Source organism: Scyliorhinus torazame, chromosome 6, assembly GCF_047496885.1.
Source record: "Scyliorhinus torazame isolate Kashiwa2021f chromosome 6, sScyTor2.1, whole genome shotgun sequence".
Taxonomy (NCBI): Eukaryota; Metazoa; Chordata; class Chondrichthyes; order Carcharhiniformes; family Scyliorhinidae; genus Scyliorhinus; species Scyliorhinus torazame.
This window is the reverse complement of record NC_092712.1, coordinates 153,340,463-153,359,250: the sequence shown is the minus strand read 5'-3', so window position 1 is coordinate 153,359,250 and position 18,788 is coordinate 153,340,463. Positions and strand designations below refer to the sequence as shown.

At 48.7% G+C, this 18,788-nt stretch overlaps 1 protein-coding gene across 12 annotated transcripts in view; it reads right to left on the bottom strand.

Annotated features, from left to right (window-relative positions):
• Positions 1-18,788, bottom strand: part of invs (inversin) — a 498,042-nt gene that overhangs the window by 314,156 nt on the left and 165,098 nt on the right. For all 12 annotated transcript variants that reach the window (XM_072508926.1, XM_072508929.1, XM_072508921.1 and 9 more), the window contains 2 exons: positions 8,825-8,998; positions 1,664-1,831 (listed from right to left, as the gene is read on the bottom strand). In XM_072508926.1, coding sequence (XP_072365027.1) covers positions 1,664-1,831; positions 8,825-8,998 — 342 coding nt within the window. The remainder of the gene's footprint in view (positions 1-1,663; positions 1,832-8,824; positions 8,999-18,788) is intronic.

Genomic DNA, 18,788 nt, shown 5'->3' with positions numbered 1-18,788 from the left:
ATATAAATAAATAATTCTAATAAGAATGCAGAACAGAGAGACTTTGGATTTTTATATAAAAATTGAAGGTTAAAAAGCCATATGGAATCCTGAGCATTATAAACAGAACTGATAAGAGTACAAAAAAGCAAGGTAGTTATGTGAACCTTTATAAAAAAAACTGGTTCAACTTAATTGGGATATTACATCCAATTATGGGCACGAGACCTTTTCACCCCTCCATGTCCACTTCCAACTACCACCCCTCACCCTTCTCAATTATCTGAAGGCTGATGGCAGTAAGACAATTTTTTGTGTAGGGTGTGCTGCTTGTGCAATCCAAATATGTTGGTGAGGCCCAAGGACCACTTTTTGGCATTGCTCTTGTTACGGACACCTGGTCAGCTCTCAACAGTGGCTAAGAGACTGCATCAGAGCCATAACATTTTAAGGTTTTGAGATGGTGTGGTAAGATCGATTTATTCCACGAGTAACAATATAAGAAATAGGGCTTGGTTATTTTATAAACAAACTTTATTAAAACAAAGGAAAAAACAATATTTAAACTTTTAAATTTCAACCTTAACACTAACAGATTACATGTAGTTTCTTAACCGTAACACACTAGCTCCCATTAAACAACACTTTAAACATGCAACTCTCATTCCACTTATACAGACTTCCATTTAGGAAGCAATTTTTCTTCTGTTAAGGACATTCTTTCAGAATCTTTTTCCAAAGTTTGCCTCGGTGGCAACTTTCATGACCTCCCTCGGTCGATTTCCAAAGCCTTCGCCTGTACCTGTACAAAACAGCGTTCTTTCTCTCTCTCTCTCTCTATGCTCCGCCCAGCCCCTCAAACAAAGGTCCTCTGGGGTTTCCAGGCTTGAACCTATCATCATTATCTTGGCTGTTTGATGGCCCATTCCCATTTATGCAAAAGTACAGAGCCATGCTATTGATATGCAACTAACCTCCCATTGACAGACAAAGAGGCCAGCAAACTCTGTAATGGGCTAATGGCTGGTCAGGTAGGAATGTTCCGGAGAACAATGGATCTGGGGGCATCCTGTCTTTCCCACTAATGATTTGAGGTCTGACTGGGACAATGTAACTCAGTCAGGTGTGGGCGTATCCCTCTGACTCCATGCTAGCAGTATTTTCCTTCAGTTGATTTAACCCCTAAATTGCCTGCTACATTGCCGATCTAATTTCTGGACCTAATTTCCTAATATCTCCCTCTAATAACACTCTTGATTAGAGACACGTCTGCGCCCAAAACTTGGCCCAGACACAGATAGGGCTCAGTATGCTTTCGGAAGTGCATTGGTTCTATGAGGAAAGCAGATGAATAGCAATCACAATGTTGGAGGAAACAGATAGAGCTAATCCTAATTTGCTACATGCACAAATTGATCTACAGTCCACTAATAACACAAAGGCCTAATAATTCACATTAGTGAATTATTTAAATTTGAATTGAATGAAAAACTCCCTCGGTTGTTGGATTACAATTGCTTAATTTTTCAGGTTTTTTAAAAAGTGGAAAATGACACTGAATTATTAATAGACTGACCTCTGTTATGATGCTACATCAATACAGTTCTAATAGTTCTCCTCCCACACTTAGTGTCATTTTTATTGTCCTCGGTCACTGCAGGAGAGTTTGAAATCACACGCTTACCAGAATGCACTTCACTGTGTGAATGGCTGTGGTGTCTTTGTTACTGGCAGCCCAATGGAGTGGGATTTTGCCTTCAATATCAGGAATGCCTATATTGGAATCATGTTTTATCAGCAGTTTCACGTGCTCTGGGTGGTTGTAGTAGGCACTCCAATGTAACGCTGTTTGCTACAAATATTGAGAAAAATAATTAAAAACAGAGCAATTGAGCTTGCAGATATCAGATTAGTGTATTTTTCTCATTCAGGAAAATTAACACCACAATATTAATCTTTTACTATAATAACAGAGCAGGGTCAGGTCCCTGCTGTTAGCTGCCAATCTTAACTGCCCTGTTAGATAGAGATATTGAATAAAGACCAGGTGCACATAAGCAGGAAAAGGGAAAATGTAAAAAATCAAATCAATCCAGACAAACCATAAAGCACTTTCCATTGCCAATCCAAGAATGATTATGTACCCAGAAAATACGCCATTAGTTAGATGCATAGGGATGAGGCAAGAAGGAGAAATTAGTTAGAAAATTAAAAAATATACAAAATTGGAAATATCATCACTATCAATAGTACCTGTAGCAAAAGTGATGAGAGATCACCAGTCTACTCAACCAATGTGAAAATAGATCCAACAAGCTAATTCTTACTGGGTCTCAATTCTTTAGGCTGCAAGATATTTTAGTTAGATTTTTGGGAGTTTATTTCAGATTCAACATTCTCTGTTAATGACTAACGACAGCTGCTAATAATCTAATATAGAAATTATTGTTTTGATTGGATCGACACTGTTAAAGAATTTGCAGTTATGTATATTTAAATTAAATCAGACAATTGATTACTTTTATCTCTGTATATTTACGGTTGTAGCTTTGAATACAAATACTCTAGAACAAGAAATTAAGAAAAATGACCAACCTGAACAATACTTGTTTACCGTACATGCTTTGACTCATGCTTAGCAGGATCTTGATAATTTGATCTAACTAGATTGCAATATTTAATGAGCTATATCTTATTAAATATAGTTCGGACAATAGTATAACTGCTAATTCTGAGATCTCAATCAAAAAATATGTTTGTGATTGTTTTAATCTTTTCCTTGTATACCATTTGATCTCATTTGCTTGGAATTTAGCTGCATTGTTTCATTTTACTCAGAAATTCCTGTTTACATGGTTCAATTCTGTGTTTAATCTATCTGCATCGGAGAATATAATCGGGCAAGATTTTCCGGTCGTTCTCGGCAGTGGGATTTACCGGTCCTACCGCTGGCAAACCCCTGCCATGAGTTTCCTAGCGGCGGGGAATGGATTCAATGGGAAATCTTATGTAAAATGAGTTTGGAGAGTTTCAATTGAATTCACAGTAGACATGAGCTTACAGCATAAAACTGTTCCTAATTCTGCCCCAATTGACAAAATATTTTAGATAGCCCAAGGAAGAGGTGGGTTCCAAAAAAATATATACAGACAAAGTCAATGATGCAGGACGATACTTTGAATGCGAGTCTTTGCAAGTAATTGGCATCTGTAAAGACTTAATTACCTGCAAAGACTCGCATTCAGCCATTAAGTCCCGCCCTCCATCTGCTTAATTGTGTTTGTTTGGGTGGTAGGAACATGTTCTTCAGTGGAGTTCAGTGTTGTAACTTGCTTATTGTAACATTAATCAAGTAGGTAAAACTTGCAGTTTATTAAATGTGCAAGGTTGAATCAATTAGTAGCACACTCTTCTTTGAATCAGAAGTGTGAGAGATCAAGCCCAAATACAATGAACATATAATGGACTGATGTTTCAATGCAATGTTGAGAGTTAGAGCTAAATTTGCGGATGGCCAGGATGGCCCTCATCCTCGTCTGCTTCACATAGGACATGGCCTTGTCCGTCATTCCGCCCCCCCATCACCATTTCCCACCCTCCCAGGGTCCGTGTAACATCATTCCAGGGTGATGGGACTTGGTTGACACCATCAGCGGGTCACGGTCGAGGGCATGGGGGGGGGGGGGGGGGGGATGATGACCCATTGAGAGCTGGTGCTGTGGTTGCTGTGGGTGGGTGGGAGAAGTTAAGTGGAGGAGGAGGATACCCGTTCCCAGTGGCTGTCAAGGTCACTACAGCCCTGAACATCTACGTCTCAGGATCTAGGGCTCGAGCAGGAACTTGTGCAGCATCTCAAAAGCAAAGCCCACAGGTGCAGGATGCCCTGTTTGCCTGGGCACAAACTATATAAACATTGACATGGATCAGGCCCAACAAGATGCCCGGGCAGCAGGATTCTCCACTATCAGGATGCCCCAGGTCCAGGGGCTAATAGATGTCACGCATGTCACCTTGCACTCACCAGACCGTCAAGGAGTGCCCTCCATCAACAAGAAGGGATTCCACTCCCTGAACATCCAGCTTGTGTGCGACCACCACATGAAGATCTTCCCAGGGAGCGTGCACGGCAGCTACATCCTAGGCAATCAGATATCCTCGGCTTCTTCGAGGACCACCCCAGGATGATCGGTTGGCTCTTGAGGGATAAGGGGTACCCGCTGAGGACCTGGCTAATGACGGCAGTCTAATGACGGCAGTACAGACGCTGCTGCCCCATGCAGAGACTTGATACAATGAGGCCTGTGTGGCCACCCAATCAAGTTATTGAGCAACGCATTGGACTGCTCAAAATGTTGTTCCGATGCCTCGACTGCTGTAGTGATCCACTGCAGGACATGCCGCCGCCCCCCCCCCCCTTGCTTTGTGGTGGTCTGCTGTGTCCTCCACAACCTGGCACAGCAGCAGAGTGACATGATGGAGGTGGAGGGGGAGGAATTTGACGTCTGAGAAACAGGAATAGGGGGCGCGATTCTCTGAGTCCACACCGGTTGGGAGAATCGCCGTCCGCGCCATTATTTCGCGCGACACCGGTCCGCCGCCATCCCGCCATCCTCCCAACCAGCGAGAACGGCCCCGTCGGGTTCTGCGCCGCGCCAGCCGGAGAATCGCCCGAGACACTCACAACGGCGATTCTCCGGTACCCCCACTATTCTCCGGCCCGGATGGGCCAAGCGGCCGCTCCGACATGACAGGTTCCCGCCGGCGCCGACCACACCTGGTCGCTGCCGGCGGGAACTGTGCGGGAATGCTGAGGGGGGGGCGGCCTGTTTAGGGTGGGGGGGGGGGAGCCTCCAATGGGGTCTGGCCCACGATTGGGGCCTACCGATTGGCGGGCTGACCTCTCTGAAGGAGGACCTCTTTTCCTCCGCCGCCCCGCAGGATCCCTCCGCCATCTTTTTGCGGGGCAGCCTCGGGGAGGACGGCAACCGCGCATGCGCGGGTGACTTTATTTACGCGGCACCGCTTTTTACGCGGCGCCAAGGCCCAGTGTGTATAAAATACGCAACCCCGCTCCTAGCCCCCCGGCAGCGGGAGAATAGGGGACTGGGAGCGGTTTTCACACCGGTTTTCACTCCGGCGTCAGGACTTTGTCCTCCACAACCTGGCACAGCAGCAGAGCGACATGATGGAGGCGGAGGGGGAGAAATAGGACGTCCAGGCTGGGGGACAAGTCCTGGAAGGACCCACAGGACCAGCCGGAGAGTGGAATACAGACGTATCCGGTGAGGGTCTGGAAAGTCCGGACGGCCAGGATGGACCTCATCCTCATCTGCTTCTCATAGGACGTGGTCTTGTCCGTCATTCCGCCCCCCCCATCTCTCTGTCCCACCCCCACCCCATCACCATTTCCCACCCTCCCAGGGTACGTGTAACAGGGTGATGGGACTTTGTTAGCACCATCAGCAGATCACGGTCGAGAGCATGGGGGTGGGGGTGATGATAACCCACTGAGAGCTGGTGCTGTGTGGGAGAAGTTAAGTTCAAGACCTCCATGGGGACTTGGGGCATGGGATTGGTGCTCGGCCCGCATAGCAGAAGAAAGTGCCAAAGGCACTTTCATATTGGTTGAGGTTAACAAAATGTAATGTTTACATAAGTGTCCCCAACTGCCCCACTCTCCTGATGGTGCCCCTCATTCTTCCCAACCCTCCCCTCACCCCCTTAAGTCCTAAATCCCCTACCTTTGTTCTACTGTTGCGTCTAGGTGCTTCCCCAGGATGCACATCAGAGGTGGAGGCATCCATGGCTTATCGCGTCCATTGGACTACGATGCCCCAGGTGGGCGTCCTCTGGGGACTCTGGGGCTGGAGAGCCCCGGCGCATTGCTGGCGGCACATGCCCACCGTACTAACTCTGAGATGCTTCGTTGTCAGGGAGCTGGATCTCGGTGGAGCTGGTGGCCACCGTCGCCACTCTGTAGGATGGCTCCGGGTTGACACCCAACCCCCCTCCTCCCGGTCAGTGCCCACAGTGCCCTGGGGTTCACCTTGCGACAGAGGGGCAGCTGATCGAGCCCTGGCATCTGTGAGCCCTAGTGGCTTCCCAATATCTGCAGCATGGTGTCGACTCACTCGGCGATGGGCCTCAGGGTCTTGGGACATGCTCTGGAACGCCCCGCCAATGTCCACCTGAGACTGGGACATACACTGCAACGGCTCGGCTCTGCCCACCTGATTTTGTAACATGCTCCGCAGTGCCTCATCAAGGTCCATGTGGTACTGGGTGAGGTCCCCAGCGACTGGGACATGCCTTGGAAACCTCCACGTTGTGCATCAGGCTCTCCACTGCGGTCACCACACTAGCAGTATTAGCCTTGGTGCCACACATTGCGGCACCATCGCCTGTGGCCTCTGGGGCTCCTCCAATTGGCTATGGACCTGTTGGAGTGTCACTGATATCCCCCTCTGATGCACCTTATCACCTGCATCAGCTCCGGGTAAACCTGTTCCAGAGGCCCAGCATCTGACTGGGGCTCAGCTGGGTCCTGGGATCCAGCAGACCTCCGACTACTGTCTCGCTTGGGCGTTCCTGCCTCCACCTGATGTGCATCAGCAGCTGTGTGGTGCTCACCAGAATGTGTCCCAGAAGCCTGACCACTACTGTCACCAACCGAGGTGTTTGTTTCTGCGCTGGTGGAGGGTGGGGATGATAGCTGTGCCGCGATAACAGTGGCATTCTGGAAGCTCTCTTGAGGGGTGGGGGGTCACCCTGGATGGACAGGTGCCATAGGCTGCAAGTCCTGCGGGGAGAATGGACATTTGATCAGCGGGAGGAATGGGTCAGTCTGAATGGCATCAACAACTCACGTTTCACAGGTCACCTGGTTGGGGGCTGGTGGATCCTCACCTCTGCGCCATGCACCAACCTCTACGGTGGTCACTGCTTGGTCCTTGGCCACCCCCAGACCTCAAGGGCCCGTTCCTCTTAGGGGGTGAGGACACTGATGTCTGGCACCCCGCCGCCCGTCTGAGCCCTCTCCCGTCAGTTGCCGGCCAACATCTCCTGCGGGGCCAGAGAGGGGGGCATCGTTAGCCGCACACGTGGTTCATTGCGGGGGTGCGGGTTGCTTGGGAAGAGGATGCGTAAGCAGCTTCTGGACATGGGTGGACCTGGGCCCGGAACAGTGCTGGGCGGAGGGGGGGGGGGGGGGGAAGGAAGAGGAGGAGAAGGGGTTGGGAGTCCGATGCAAAGGCACCCGAGTGGCTCAGTGGAAGTCATGACCCCCGTGCGGCACTGGGTGCCAGTCCTCCTGATCATGCTCCCAGAGCTGACTGCCACTGCCATTTCCTCCCAGGTGGCAATGGATGCACTGTGGCTGACCCTCCAAGACCCTCAGGGGAACAGAGCATACCATCTGGCTTCGACCGCTTTGAGTAGTCTGCCCATATCGGCATCCCCGAATCATGGGGCTGGTCGTCTGGGCGTTGTGGCTGCAAGCTGAGTGGGGTTGATTGTGCAGAAGCGATTTAAATGCTGCTCTCCCTTGTTAGCAGGAGCCGGAGAGCACCATCCTGCCGGCGGGACCATAATGTGCGGTGAGAAGCCCGTGAGACCTTGTTAACTGGACCAATTAACGTTGTATTGTGGTGATGGCCTCGCCAGGCCAAGCGTCAGGAAGCTCGCAGCAGTTCTCACTCGCTACCACACTTAGAAACCTTTTCATTAAATCGTGCCCGGATTGATATATGTGCAGAAAAAGGAAGAAATTGCGAACAGTAAAAAGTTGATACATAGAAGATAGGAGAAGGTGGAGGTCTTTTGGCCCTTCTGAGTCTGCTCCGCCATTTATCACGATCATGGCTGATCATCCAACTCAATTGCCTAATCCTGCTTTCTCCCCCTAGCCTTTAATCCCATTCTCCCCAAGTGCTATATCTAGCCGCTTCTTGAATATATTCAATGTTTTAGCATCAACTACTTCCTGTGGCAATGAATTCCACAGGCTCACCACTCTTTGTGTGAAGAAATGTCTCCTTATCTCTGTCCGAAATGGTTTACCCTGAATCCTCAGACTGTGACCCCTGGTTCTGGATACACCCATCATTGGGAACATCTTCCCTGTAGCTACCCTGTCTAATCCTGTTCGAATGTTATAATTCTCTATGAGATCCCCCCTCATTCTTCTGAACTCCAGCGAGAACAATCCTAACCTAGTCACTATCTTCTCATATGACAGTCCCACCATCCCTGGAATCAGCCTGGTAAACGTTCGCTGCATTCCCTCGAGAGCAAGAACATCCTTCCTCAGAAAAGGAGACCAAAATTGCTCACAATATTCTAGGTGTGGCCTCACCAAGACCCTGTATAATTGCAGCAACACATCCCTTCTCCTGTACTCTAAACCTCTCGCAATGAAGGCCAACATACATTAGCCTTCTTTACTGCCTGCTGCACCTGCATGCTTACCTTCAGTGACTGGTGCACAAGGACACCCAGGTCCTGGCTGCACTGACTGATCTGATCAGAGTGTGCTGGCGCTGCTCTGAGTCTGCCACTGAGGGGCAAGTGGAGAGGGAGCTAGTGAAATGTAAAAGGTCATGGACATGAATTCATTAAAATCTGTCAGGTGCAGAGACCTGAAAATTAAAAAAAACACTGATTTGTAATAAATTAAACCAGAAGTAGAATCTTTGCCTGATAAAATGGAAAGTAGAATTTAGTCAGGCGGAATATGTTCTTTCATGCACAATATAAATTTATCCCCAGCAAAGCTTCACGATAACGTTGTAAACAATATTGTAAATATTAGTTTTTAATGTAATTCCTATTATAGTATCTCCAATACCTTGTTTTTGTCTTGGGTGTCTACTTCTCCTGGAGCCATAAATTTCAGCAGCAAAGCCAAACACTTCGGACTTTTGTGGCGAGTAGCCAAATGAAGTGGAGTCATCTCTTCAAGATCCTTCTGCATCCAGTTGGCATGTCGACTAAGCAATAGCTTCATGAAGCGGTAATTTCCCTGTCCAAACAAAAGAGAAAAGTAACAAGAAGATTTATTTTTGTAAACTTGCTTTTACACAAAAAATCACTCACAGTTAAAAATAAGTTATTTTAAATTAAGAACTTTATTTTAAAAAACTTCCCCAGAAGTGCAATAGACACCGATACAAAAAATAGATTGAAGCAAGACTTCTTGTGCACTGATTGCAAGGATAGGAACTGGATAAGATCAAGACATCTTGTAAGGAGCACTGACTTTACTGCACCAGTCCTTATACACAATGTAAAGGCCTGCGACAAGGCCACTGTGGGGAATGTTTATTCTCTCAAAATTAGTGCTTGCAATGAATATTGCAGGAACTTCATTATCTCAACCAGGCTGGTGACCAGGGTAAGAATGGTTTAGTTACTAGGCTGGTGGCCAGGGTGAGCACAGGTTCAGTTATTGGTCTAGTGTCCAGAGTGAGCATGGGTTCAGTTACAAGTTTGGTGACCAGGGCGAGCACGGTTTCAATTCCCAGGTTGGTGACCAGGGTAGACACGGGTTCAGTTACAAGATTAAATTGGTGGCAGAGGTAATTGAATAACTGAATTGAATAACAACTATTACAATCAGAAGATTGAGTTCAGTGTATTCAGTTGGAAGACTTCATCAGCATCTCAGTGGGTGCAGCTGCATTGCAGTATGTGGCACCTTATACCAAGGTGACTGAAAGACAGTGAATCAGTAAAGCTTTTGACGCAACAGGCTCAAACATCTGTGATGCATCTGCAGTGCTCGTTGAACATAACAGGCATGTAGGCATGCAAATTTGGGTGGCATGTGGAAATGTGAAGCATCCACCCAGAAGAATAGCAGTAGACAAGGGGCCTTGGCAATTAACTAAAGATCAATGGGACCAATGCTTCTTCGTTCCAGAAATTCCTGAACTCCTGTCTCTCATTCAATCAGAAATCTGGCTTCAAACAACAATCCAGGATGCATATCAGCCTAGAAGGAGAAAAGGGCTGACTGGGGTTTCCAGATGTATCATGGGTCAGTGCTGGCCTTGCTAATATACAGTAGCTCCCAGGCTCGCAACATTCATTTGCTCCTGATCCTGGCAGTCTTTCTGGTATTAAGCTGTCATATAATACAAGGTATTGTTGGTCATTATTGGTACTTTTGTACCCTTTACACATGTCGTATTTAATAATAGCCACAGAAAGATTAACTTCAGTGGAGCTGAGGCTAAATGAATAGCTTCTTGAGGTAGGCAAAATATTCTCTATCTTTAGTGTAAAATTTATAATTCTGTTATTCATAGAATGGGCGCTCTAGAATGCAAAGTAACTCATAGAAATGAAAAGAATTACATTCTCCCCACGTTTGCGTGGGTCTCACCCCCACAACCCAAAGATGTGTAGGCTTGGTGAATTGGCCACGCTAAATTGCCCCCTAATTGGGAAAAAAAAGAATTGGGTACTTTACATTTATAATTTTTTTAAATGGAAAGAATACATGTTTTCTAGTTACTGACTGCGAAAAAGAATCCAATTCAGAAGCAATTCTTATAGCATGCATTACTGGGTCTCAAATTTAATCCATGTTTCCATTGTATATAAGTCGTGGTTTTTTGACAAGCTACAGAACAAATATGATACTTATATCATTGTTCAGTTTTAAGGGTGTCAGATTGTATGGTAAATATTAATCTCAGTATCAGTAGCATTTTGCATTATGGTGGCACAAAATAGAGAGAACATTCCCGTACCAGCCTCCCCGAACAGGACTAGGGGCTTTACACAGTAACTTCATTTGAAGCCTACTTGCGACAGTAAGCGATTTTCATTTCACATTCAGTGCCCTGTAATGTTTACCAGACACAGAAAGCTTCTGTTGAACTTGTTAACATCATATGGTTGAATTCCATAGTGACCCATGAATGTACCAAAAACTGAAACAAAGCCAGCTATCAATAGATTTATGTGCATTATAAAGATATCAGGAACAAATAAGCAGTTTAATTAAAATTGACATTTCTTTTAATTCTCTGTATTCTGATTGTCACCACCATGAGTTTTATTTCTTACAGATCTCAATGGCACTGGAGGTGTGACACCATTCTATGGAAACTTAATTCATTAATAAAGGTATTTTCAAAAATATTAATTCCTGACACAGCAAGCATAAATGGTGATAGAGTTAAACAACAAATGGAAGAAGGAGGTTCCACAAACATACCTGTTAAAACCTGCCTACTTACGATTGGCTGGGGACTAATGACTATCCCACAATCCTATGGGAGTATGAACTTCCCCAATGAGGGGGGCGGAGAAACTCCTAGTATAAATAAGCTGGCCAGTTCAGGAACCAGCAGGAAGAAGGTAGCAAGGGAAGTTACTGCTACTGTTATGTATATATTGTTATAGTAAATAAACGTTATTATTTTGTATCCTTAAAACTCGTGCTGGATTCTTCGTGGCCCTTACAAAACTGGCGACGAAGGTAAAAGTGAATAGCTGTCTACACTGCTGAAGCCACCTCCCTGGATTTTTGTTGGATACAGGTTGGAAGTTGTTTTCTATTATACCATGCCTCTGTACGGACGTTTGGATGTTTTTGATGCTGCGCTGGAAAGCTGGAACCAGTACACACAACGGATGCATAACTATTTCCGGGCAAACAATATCACTGAAAACGAGTGCCAGGTGGTCATATTGCTCACCGCCTGCGGGCCGCATACGTTTGGGGTGATTAGGAGCCTTACGTACCCAGCTGCGCCGGACACCAAAACGTTTGACGAACTTGTGAATATAGTGGGGCAACACTTTAACCCAACCCCGTCCATGATAGTCCAGCGTTACCGGTTTAATACCGCTGAGAGGACCCCTGGAGAATCCCTTGCCGATTTTTTTATCCAGGCTACGCGGGATTGCGGAATACTGTGACTATGGTGAAACCTTGTCAGAAATGTTACGCGACCGTTTGGTTTGCGGTATTAACAATGCAGCATCCCAGAGAAAGTTGTTAGCGGAGCCAACATTGACTTTTCAACAGGCATTACAAATAGTCTTGTCCCGAGAGAGCGCAGAGCGAGGAGTACAGGAGCTACAGGGAATGGAAGTGCATGCCTTGGGGCGCAACCCTTTCCACCCAAAAACATCCCCCCGCACTCCTGCGGTACCTTGGGCGAGGCAACGACCGGACCGACGCCAGTGGCCATCGGACATTCCTCCCCGAAGGGAGCCTTCTCCAGAGCCAATGGATGAGGAGCCATGTCCGTGTCAGACTTGTAGGCGCCGACCCCGTCGCGGACGGCGGTCCTGGGGACGCCAGAGGCGCCGTCGTTCCGACCGAAACTGGGACCAGCCCAGGGGCCGTAACTGGGACCAGCCCAGAGGCCGTACCTTCCATGTGGATGAACCTGCGGCGACCACTCCTGAGGACGTGGAGACGGAGGATGACTGCCTGCAGCTGCATTGTGTGGCAGCTCCCCGTGTGGCCCTCATTAAGGTGACAGTACGGGTCAATGGCCACCCGCTGGAGATGGAGTTGGATACTGGCGCAGCGGTCTCCGTGATCGCCCAGAGGACATTCGACAGCATCAAGCAGGGTATACAGACCCTTACATTAACTGACTCACAGGCCAGGTTGGCCACCTACATGGGGGAACCACTGGACATTGCAGGAACTACAATGACCCCTGTTGTCTATGGACGCCAGGAGGGGCGTTTCCCACTTATCGTAGTGCGTGGCCATGGGCCCAGCCTGTTGGGTCGGGACTGGTTGCGCCATTTGCGGTTGCAATGGCAGCACATCCTCCAAACAGTTTCTGGAGGGTTGACTGAGGTGCTAGGACGATACCCAGAGGTATTCCAGCCTGGTTTGGGGAAAATAAAAGGGACCGTAGCTCGTATCCAAGTTGAACCAGGAGCCACGCCGCGCTATTTCCGGGCGCGCCCAATGCCTTACGCTTTGCTCGAGAAGGTAGAAGGGGAGCTCACTCGTTTGGAGAGTTTGGGTATTATCAGGCCCGTCTGTTTTGCTGACTGGGCAGCACCAATTGTACCAGTAATGAAGCCAGATGCCACAGTTCGCTTGTGTGGCGACTATAAACTTACAGTGAATACAGTTTCCCGACTAGACCGATACCCAATGCCTCGCATAGAGGATCTCTACGCGAAACTTGCAGGTGGACTCTCATTCACAAAATTAGATATGAGTCACGCCTACCTGCAGTTGGAGCTGGACCCTGCCTCCCGACCATATGTAACAATTAACACACACCGGGGCCTGTATGAATATACACGGTTGCCCTTTGGAGTATCCTCTGCCTGCGCAATTTTTCAACGTGTTATGGAGGGCATTTTGAGAGGTTTACCACGTGTGGCTGTCTACCTAGATGACGTGTTGATTACAGGGACGTCGGAGCAAGAGCATTTGGAAAATCTGGAGGCTGTCCTTAGACGCCTTTCGGAGGCTGGAGTCCGTTTACGTCACACAAAGTGCGTATTTCAGGCAAAAGAAGTAGTCTACCTAGGTTATTGGGTGGATCGCGAGGGTCTGCACCCCGTCGCAGAGAAGGTGCGTGCAATTCAACATGCCCCCACCCCGACTGACACTTCGCATCTTCGTTCTTTTCTCGGTCTCGTAAACTATTACGGGAAGTTCCTCCCCAATCTGGCAACTACGCTGGCCCCCTTGCACCTGCTGCTAAAGAAAAATCACACCTGGGTTTGGGGTCAGCCGCAAGAAACCGCTTTCCGGCGGATAAAGCAACAATTGTCGTCGTATGGGTTACTAACCCACTATGATCCGGGAAAGCCTTTGCTCGTCACATGTGATGCATCCCCGTATGGTATTGGGGCTGTCCTGTCCCACAAGATGGAGAACGGGGCCGAGCAACCGATAGCTTTCGCCTCCCGCACATTGACTGCAGTGGAGAAAAAGTACGCGCAGATCGAGAAGGAGGGCCTGGCAGTGGTTTTCGCGGTGAAACTCTTCCACCAGTATGTGTACGGCCGCCATTTCACTATCGTGACTGATCATAAGCCCCTGCTGGGACTCTTCAGAGAGGATAAGCCAATACCGCCCATTGCTTCTGCACGGATCCAGCGCTGGGCTTTGTTGCTTGCTGCATATGAGTATTCTCTGGAGCACAAACCAGGTACGCAGATAGCAAATGCCGACGCACTGAGCCGATTGCCTTTATCGACCGGCCCCATGTCGACCCCCACGACCAGTGAGGTGGTTGCAACCCTAAATTTTATGGACACCTTGCCTGCCACGGCATCACAGATCCGTGAGTGGACCCAGACGGAGCCAGTCTTGTCAAAGGTTCGGCACATAGTCCTGTCTGGTGGGCAGCATAGACAGCTCCCAGGCGAGTTGCGGGCATTTTCCTCCAAGCTGTCAGAGTTCAACGTGGAAGACGGCATCCTCTTGTGGGGGACGCGTGTGATTGTCCCGGAAAAAGGCCAGGAGCTGATATTATCAGACTTGCACAATGGGCATCCGGGCGTGACCAAGATGAAAATGTTGGCCCGGAGTTATGTCTGGTGGCCAGGCCTCGACACCGACATTGAGAAGGTGGCCCAAAACTGCTTCATTTGCTAGGAGCATCAGAAGCTTCCGCCGGCCGCGCCCCTACATCACTGGGAATGGCTAGGGCGGCCTTGGGCACGCTTACATGCAGATTTCGCAGGCCCTTTTCAGGGATCCATGTTCCTTCTACTAATTGACGCCCAGTCCAAATGGCTGGAGGTGCATAAGATGCAGGGGACAACGTCCTGCGCAACAATTGAAAAGATGCGTTTATCATTTAGTATGCATGGCCTCCCCGAGGTGCTGGTCACGGATAATGGCACTCCATTCACGAGTGAGGAGTTTGCTTGGTTTACAAAGATGAACGGCATCCGCCATATCCGCACTGCCCCATACCACCCGGCTTCAAATGGGTTGGCAGAGCATGCAGTGCAAACATTCAAAAGAGGCCTAAAGAAGCAGTCTTCCGGATCAATGGACACGAGACTGGCTCGCTTTTTGTTTACGTACAGGACCACCCCCCATGCAGTGACTGGGGTAGTTCCCGCAGAACTCCTAATGGGCCGAAGACTTCGCACCCGCCTTAGTATGGTCTTCCCGGACATTGGCGCAAAAGTACGCCGCACACAAGAACGGCAGGGACAGGGATTGTCTCGGCATCGTCCAATTCGGCAGTTTGCGCACGGTGACCCAGTATTCGTGCGGAATTTTGCTGGTGGTGCCAAATGGGTTCCTGGTGTAATCTTTCGCCAAACGGGCCCTATATCTTACCAAGTGCAAGCCCAGGGTCGTCTCCAGCGAAAACATGTAGACCACGTCCGGTCCAGAAGATCATCCCCTCAAAAGATTCCCCGCCCCCGGAGCTCATTTCAACAGCCGCAAAGACCAGAGACAAGGGAAGGTAGTCCTCAAAATATTCCACTGGTGCCTCACTTGAAGCCTGCGCAGGTCGTTACGGGACCGAATGGAGATAGAGACGCTGACATGACGGAGGCAGCAGACTCTGACTCCGAGATGGAGATACAGGATGCATCAGAGGGGGAATCCTCGGGTCCACAGGCCGTGGATGTACAACCGCGTCGTTCATCACGGAAGCGCCGGTCTCCGTCTCGTTACACGCCGCCTGATCCAGCGCCGCGTGCAAATGGCGTCCGGCCTGCGGCCAAACGAGTTTGATGCCTTCCTTCGCCAGGGTCTTCGGTGGATTCCTTGGACTTTGGGGGGGAGGGATGTTATAACCTGCCTACTTACGATTGGCTGGGGACTAATGACTATCCCACAATCCTATGGGAGTATGAACTTCCCCAATGAGGGGGGCGGAGAAACTCCTAGTATAAATAAGCTGGCCAGTTCAGGAACCAGCAGGAAATAGAAGGTAGCAAGGGAAGTTACTGCTACTGTTATGTATATATTGTTATAGTAAATAAACGTTATTATTTTGTATCCTTAAAACTCGTGCTGGATTCTTTGTGGCCCTTACAAAAATACCCATCCTGTATGATGACGAAGCCACGTTTGTCAGTACAAAAAACACTGAAGCATTTGCAACCATGTTCAGTCAAGTTCTGAAGCTTTTCATCCCAGGAATGAATCCAAAGAACCTTTTCTGAACTGCTTCTAACACAATTATGTCCTTTTTCAAATAAGATGACCAAAACTATACACAGTACTCAGGATGTAGTCTGACCAAGGTACTGTAATGCTACAGTAAAACGTCCCTACTTTTATATTCCATTTGCCGTCCTAATCATTCGCTGCACCTGCATAATAACTTGTGATAAACCAAGACATTCAGATCCCAAGACATCCCAGCTACATTATTGAAGACTTGTGCTCTTGGGATCTGCAGCAGGTAGTGAGGGAACCAATAAGAGTGATAAACCTACTGTACCTGGTCATCACCAAGCTAATTGTCACAGGTGCAGTTGTCCATGACAGCATTAGTAAAAATGACCACACAATCCTTGTGGAGACGAAGGACTGTTTTTGCATTGAGAATACCCTAAATCTTCCGGTGATGGCGGGCGTGAGGCGGCCGCACAATGGAGAGCTCCCGCTCGGGAACGGCATTTTCGGGGCTTTAAGCCCGGTCCCAGTGTCCACGGAGGCGGCAGAAGCAGGGAGAAGGCACGGAGGAGGCACAGTGAAGACACAGGAGGGAAAAAAACACAAAGAAAAATGTCGAGGGTGAGCAAAAAAACGGCCGAAAAAAAACCAGCTGGAGGTCCGTCGGGGAGTGGAAAGGTCACCGCGGGGTCACCAGGAAAAATGGAGGCTGGAGCACCAGGGAAGGCCGCACTGCTTACGGCTGAAGAAATAACCAAGGTGATGGCTGCGGAATTTGAAAAGCAGTTGGCGCAGATTGCGAAATGCATGGAGACAGTGAGGAAGGAGATGAGGGAGGTTTTGAGTGTGCTGGTGGAGGAGGCGGTGAGGACGGAGGTGGCGAGCGCAGTGGCGGAGGTGCGAGAGCAAGGGGAGGCGCTGAAGGAAGTGAAGGAGACGTTATTGCAGCACGGTGATCAACTTGCCTCGATGGGGAAAGAGATGCGGAAGGTGATGGATACTAACAAGGATCTGCGAGGAAAAATGGAAGACCTGGAAAATAGATCCAGGCGACAGAACTTGAGGATTGTGGGGCTGCCCGAAGGAGCTGAAGGACCGAAGCCGACTGAGTATTTGGCCGCGATGCTGGCAAAACTATTGGGGGAGGGGGAGGATCCCTCCCGATATGAACTGGATCGGGCTCATCGGTCGTGGAGGCCTGTACCAAAGGCGAGTGAGCCGCCGCCAAGGGCAGTGACTCTGTACTTCCGTAGGTACAGGGTGAAGGAGAAGGTCCTGAGCTGGGCCAAGCAGAAGTGGGTGGTGCAGTGGGCTGGAGCTGGTATACGTGTATACCAGGACTTTACGGTGGAGCTGGCGAGGAGGCGGGCTGCCTTCAACCGGGTGAAGAGGGCACTGTACATTAGCAAGGTGCGGTGCGGCATTGTATATCCAGCGAAGCTGAGGGTGACTTACAAGCTCAGGGACTTTTATGTTGGAACGGCGGAAGCAGCGGAGGAGTTTGCGAAAGCAGAAGGACTGTGTCAGAACTGACAAATTGAGGAATGGCCATGTGCCGATGTAACCTCATGACTGTATTTTCTTCTTTTTTGTATCACTGCGCGCGGGTGTAGAGATTAAAGGAGCCAAGGTGGTATATATTTGGACAAGGGAAGGGACTGTCACTCAAAATGAGAGTTCTTTGGGGTGTAGGTGGATATGCGGGGTTTGTGTGCTAAAAGGGGATCTTTGGGCTTTCCTGGGGCCGGGCAAGTAGGAAAGGGACCCGGGCGGGGGCCTCCACGCTGGCCGGTTTGTGCCGGCCAGTGAATGGGAGTGAGGTGGGGGGAGGGGCTGCGGCCATCGGAGCCTGGCAGAACAGGGTCCGAGTGGTCTAGCCGGGGTGGAAAGTTGGGGGGGAAGGAACCGAGGTTGGGGGGAGGAGTTTTACAAGAGGCAGTGGACGGGAGGAGCTGGAGACCTGGGGGGGGACTGTGTAAGATTAAGGGTGACTACGGGTAATCCCGGATTCCTTTTTGTCATTTGTTTATGTAAACATGCGGGTTGAGGTTTGGGGGTTGGTGGGTAGATGGGATCATTGTTATTATGGGGACTGACATATCTTGCTGATTATTGTTTATTATTGATGGATGTAAATGTGGGAGAAAATGTGAAAATGGAGGAGAATAAAAAACATTTAAAAAAAAAGAATACCCTAAATCATTTTGTGTGGCATCACCAGCATGCTAACTGGGATAGATTTTGATCAGATCTAGCAACTCAAGCCTGGGTGTCCATGAAGCACTGTCGGTCATCAACACCAGTAGAATTTTATACAACCATAATCTGTAACCTCATGGCCTGACATATCCCCAACTCTACCATTACCATCAAGCCGGGAAATGAACGCTAGTTCAATAAAAAGTGCAAGCGGGCATGCCAGTGGCAGAACCAGGCGTACCTACAAATGAGGTGTCAATCTGGTGAAGCTACAACACAGGCCAACTTGAATGCTATAGAGTGCAAGCAGCAGGCAGTAAAAAGAGCTACATAATCCCACAGCCAATGGATCAGATCTAAGCTCTGCCATCCTGCAACACTCAGTCATGAATGGTGGTGGATACTATTCTGAGGAACTTTGGCAGTGTTGTCCTGGGACTGAGATGATTGACCTCCAACAACCATAAACAATTAGCTGGAGGAGGAGGCTCTACAAATATCCCCAGCCTCAATAATG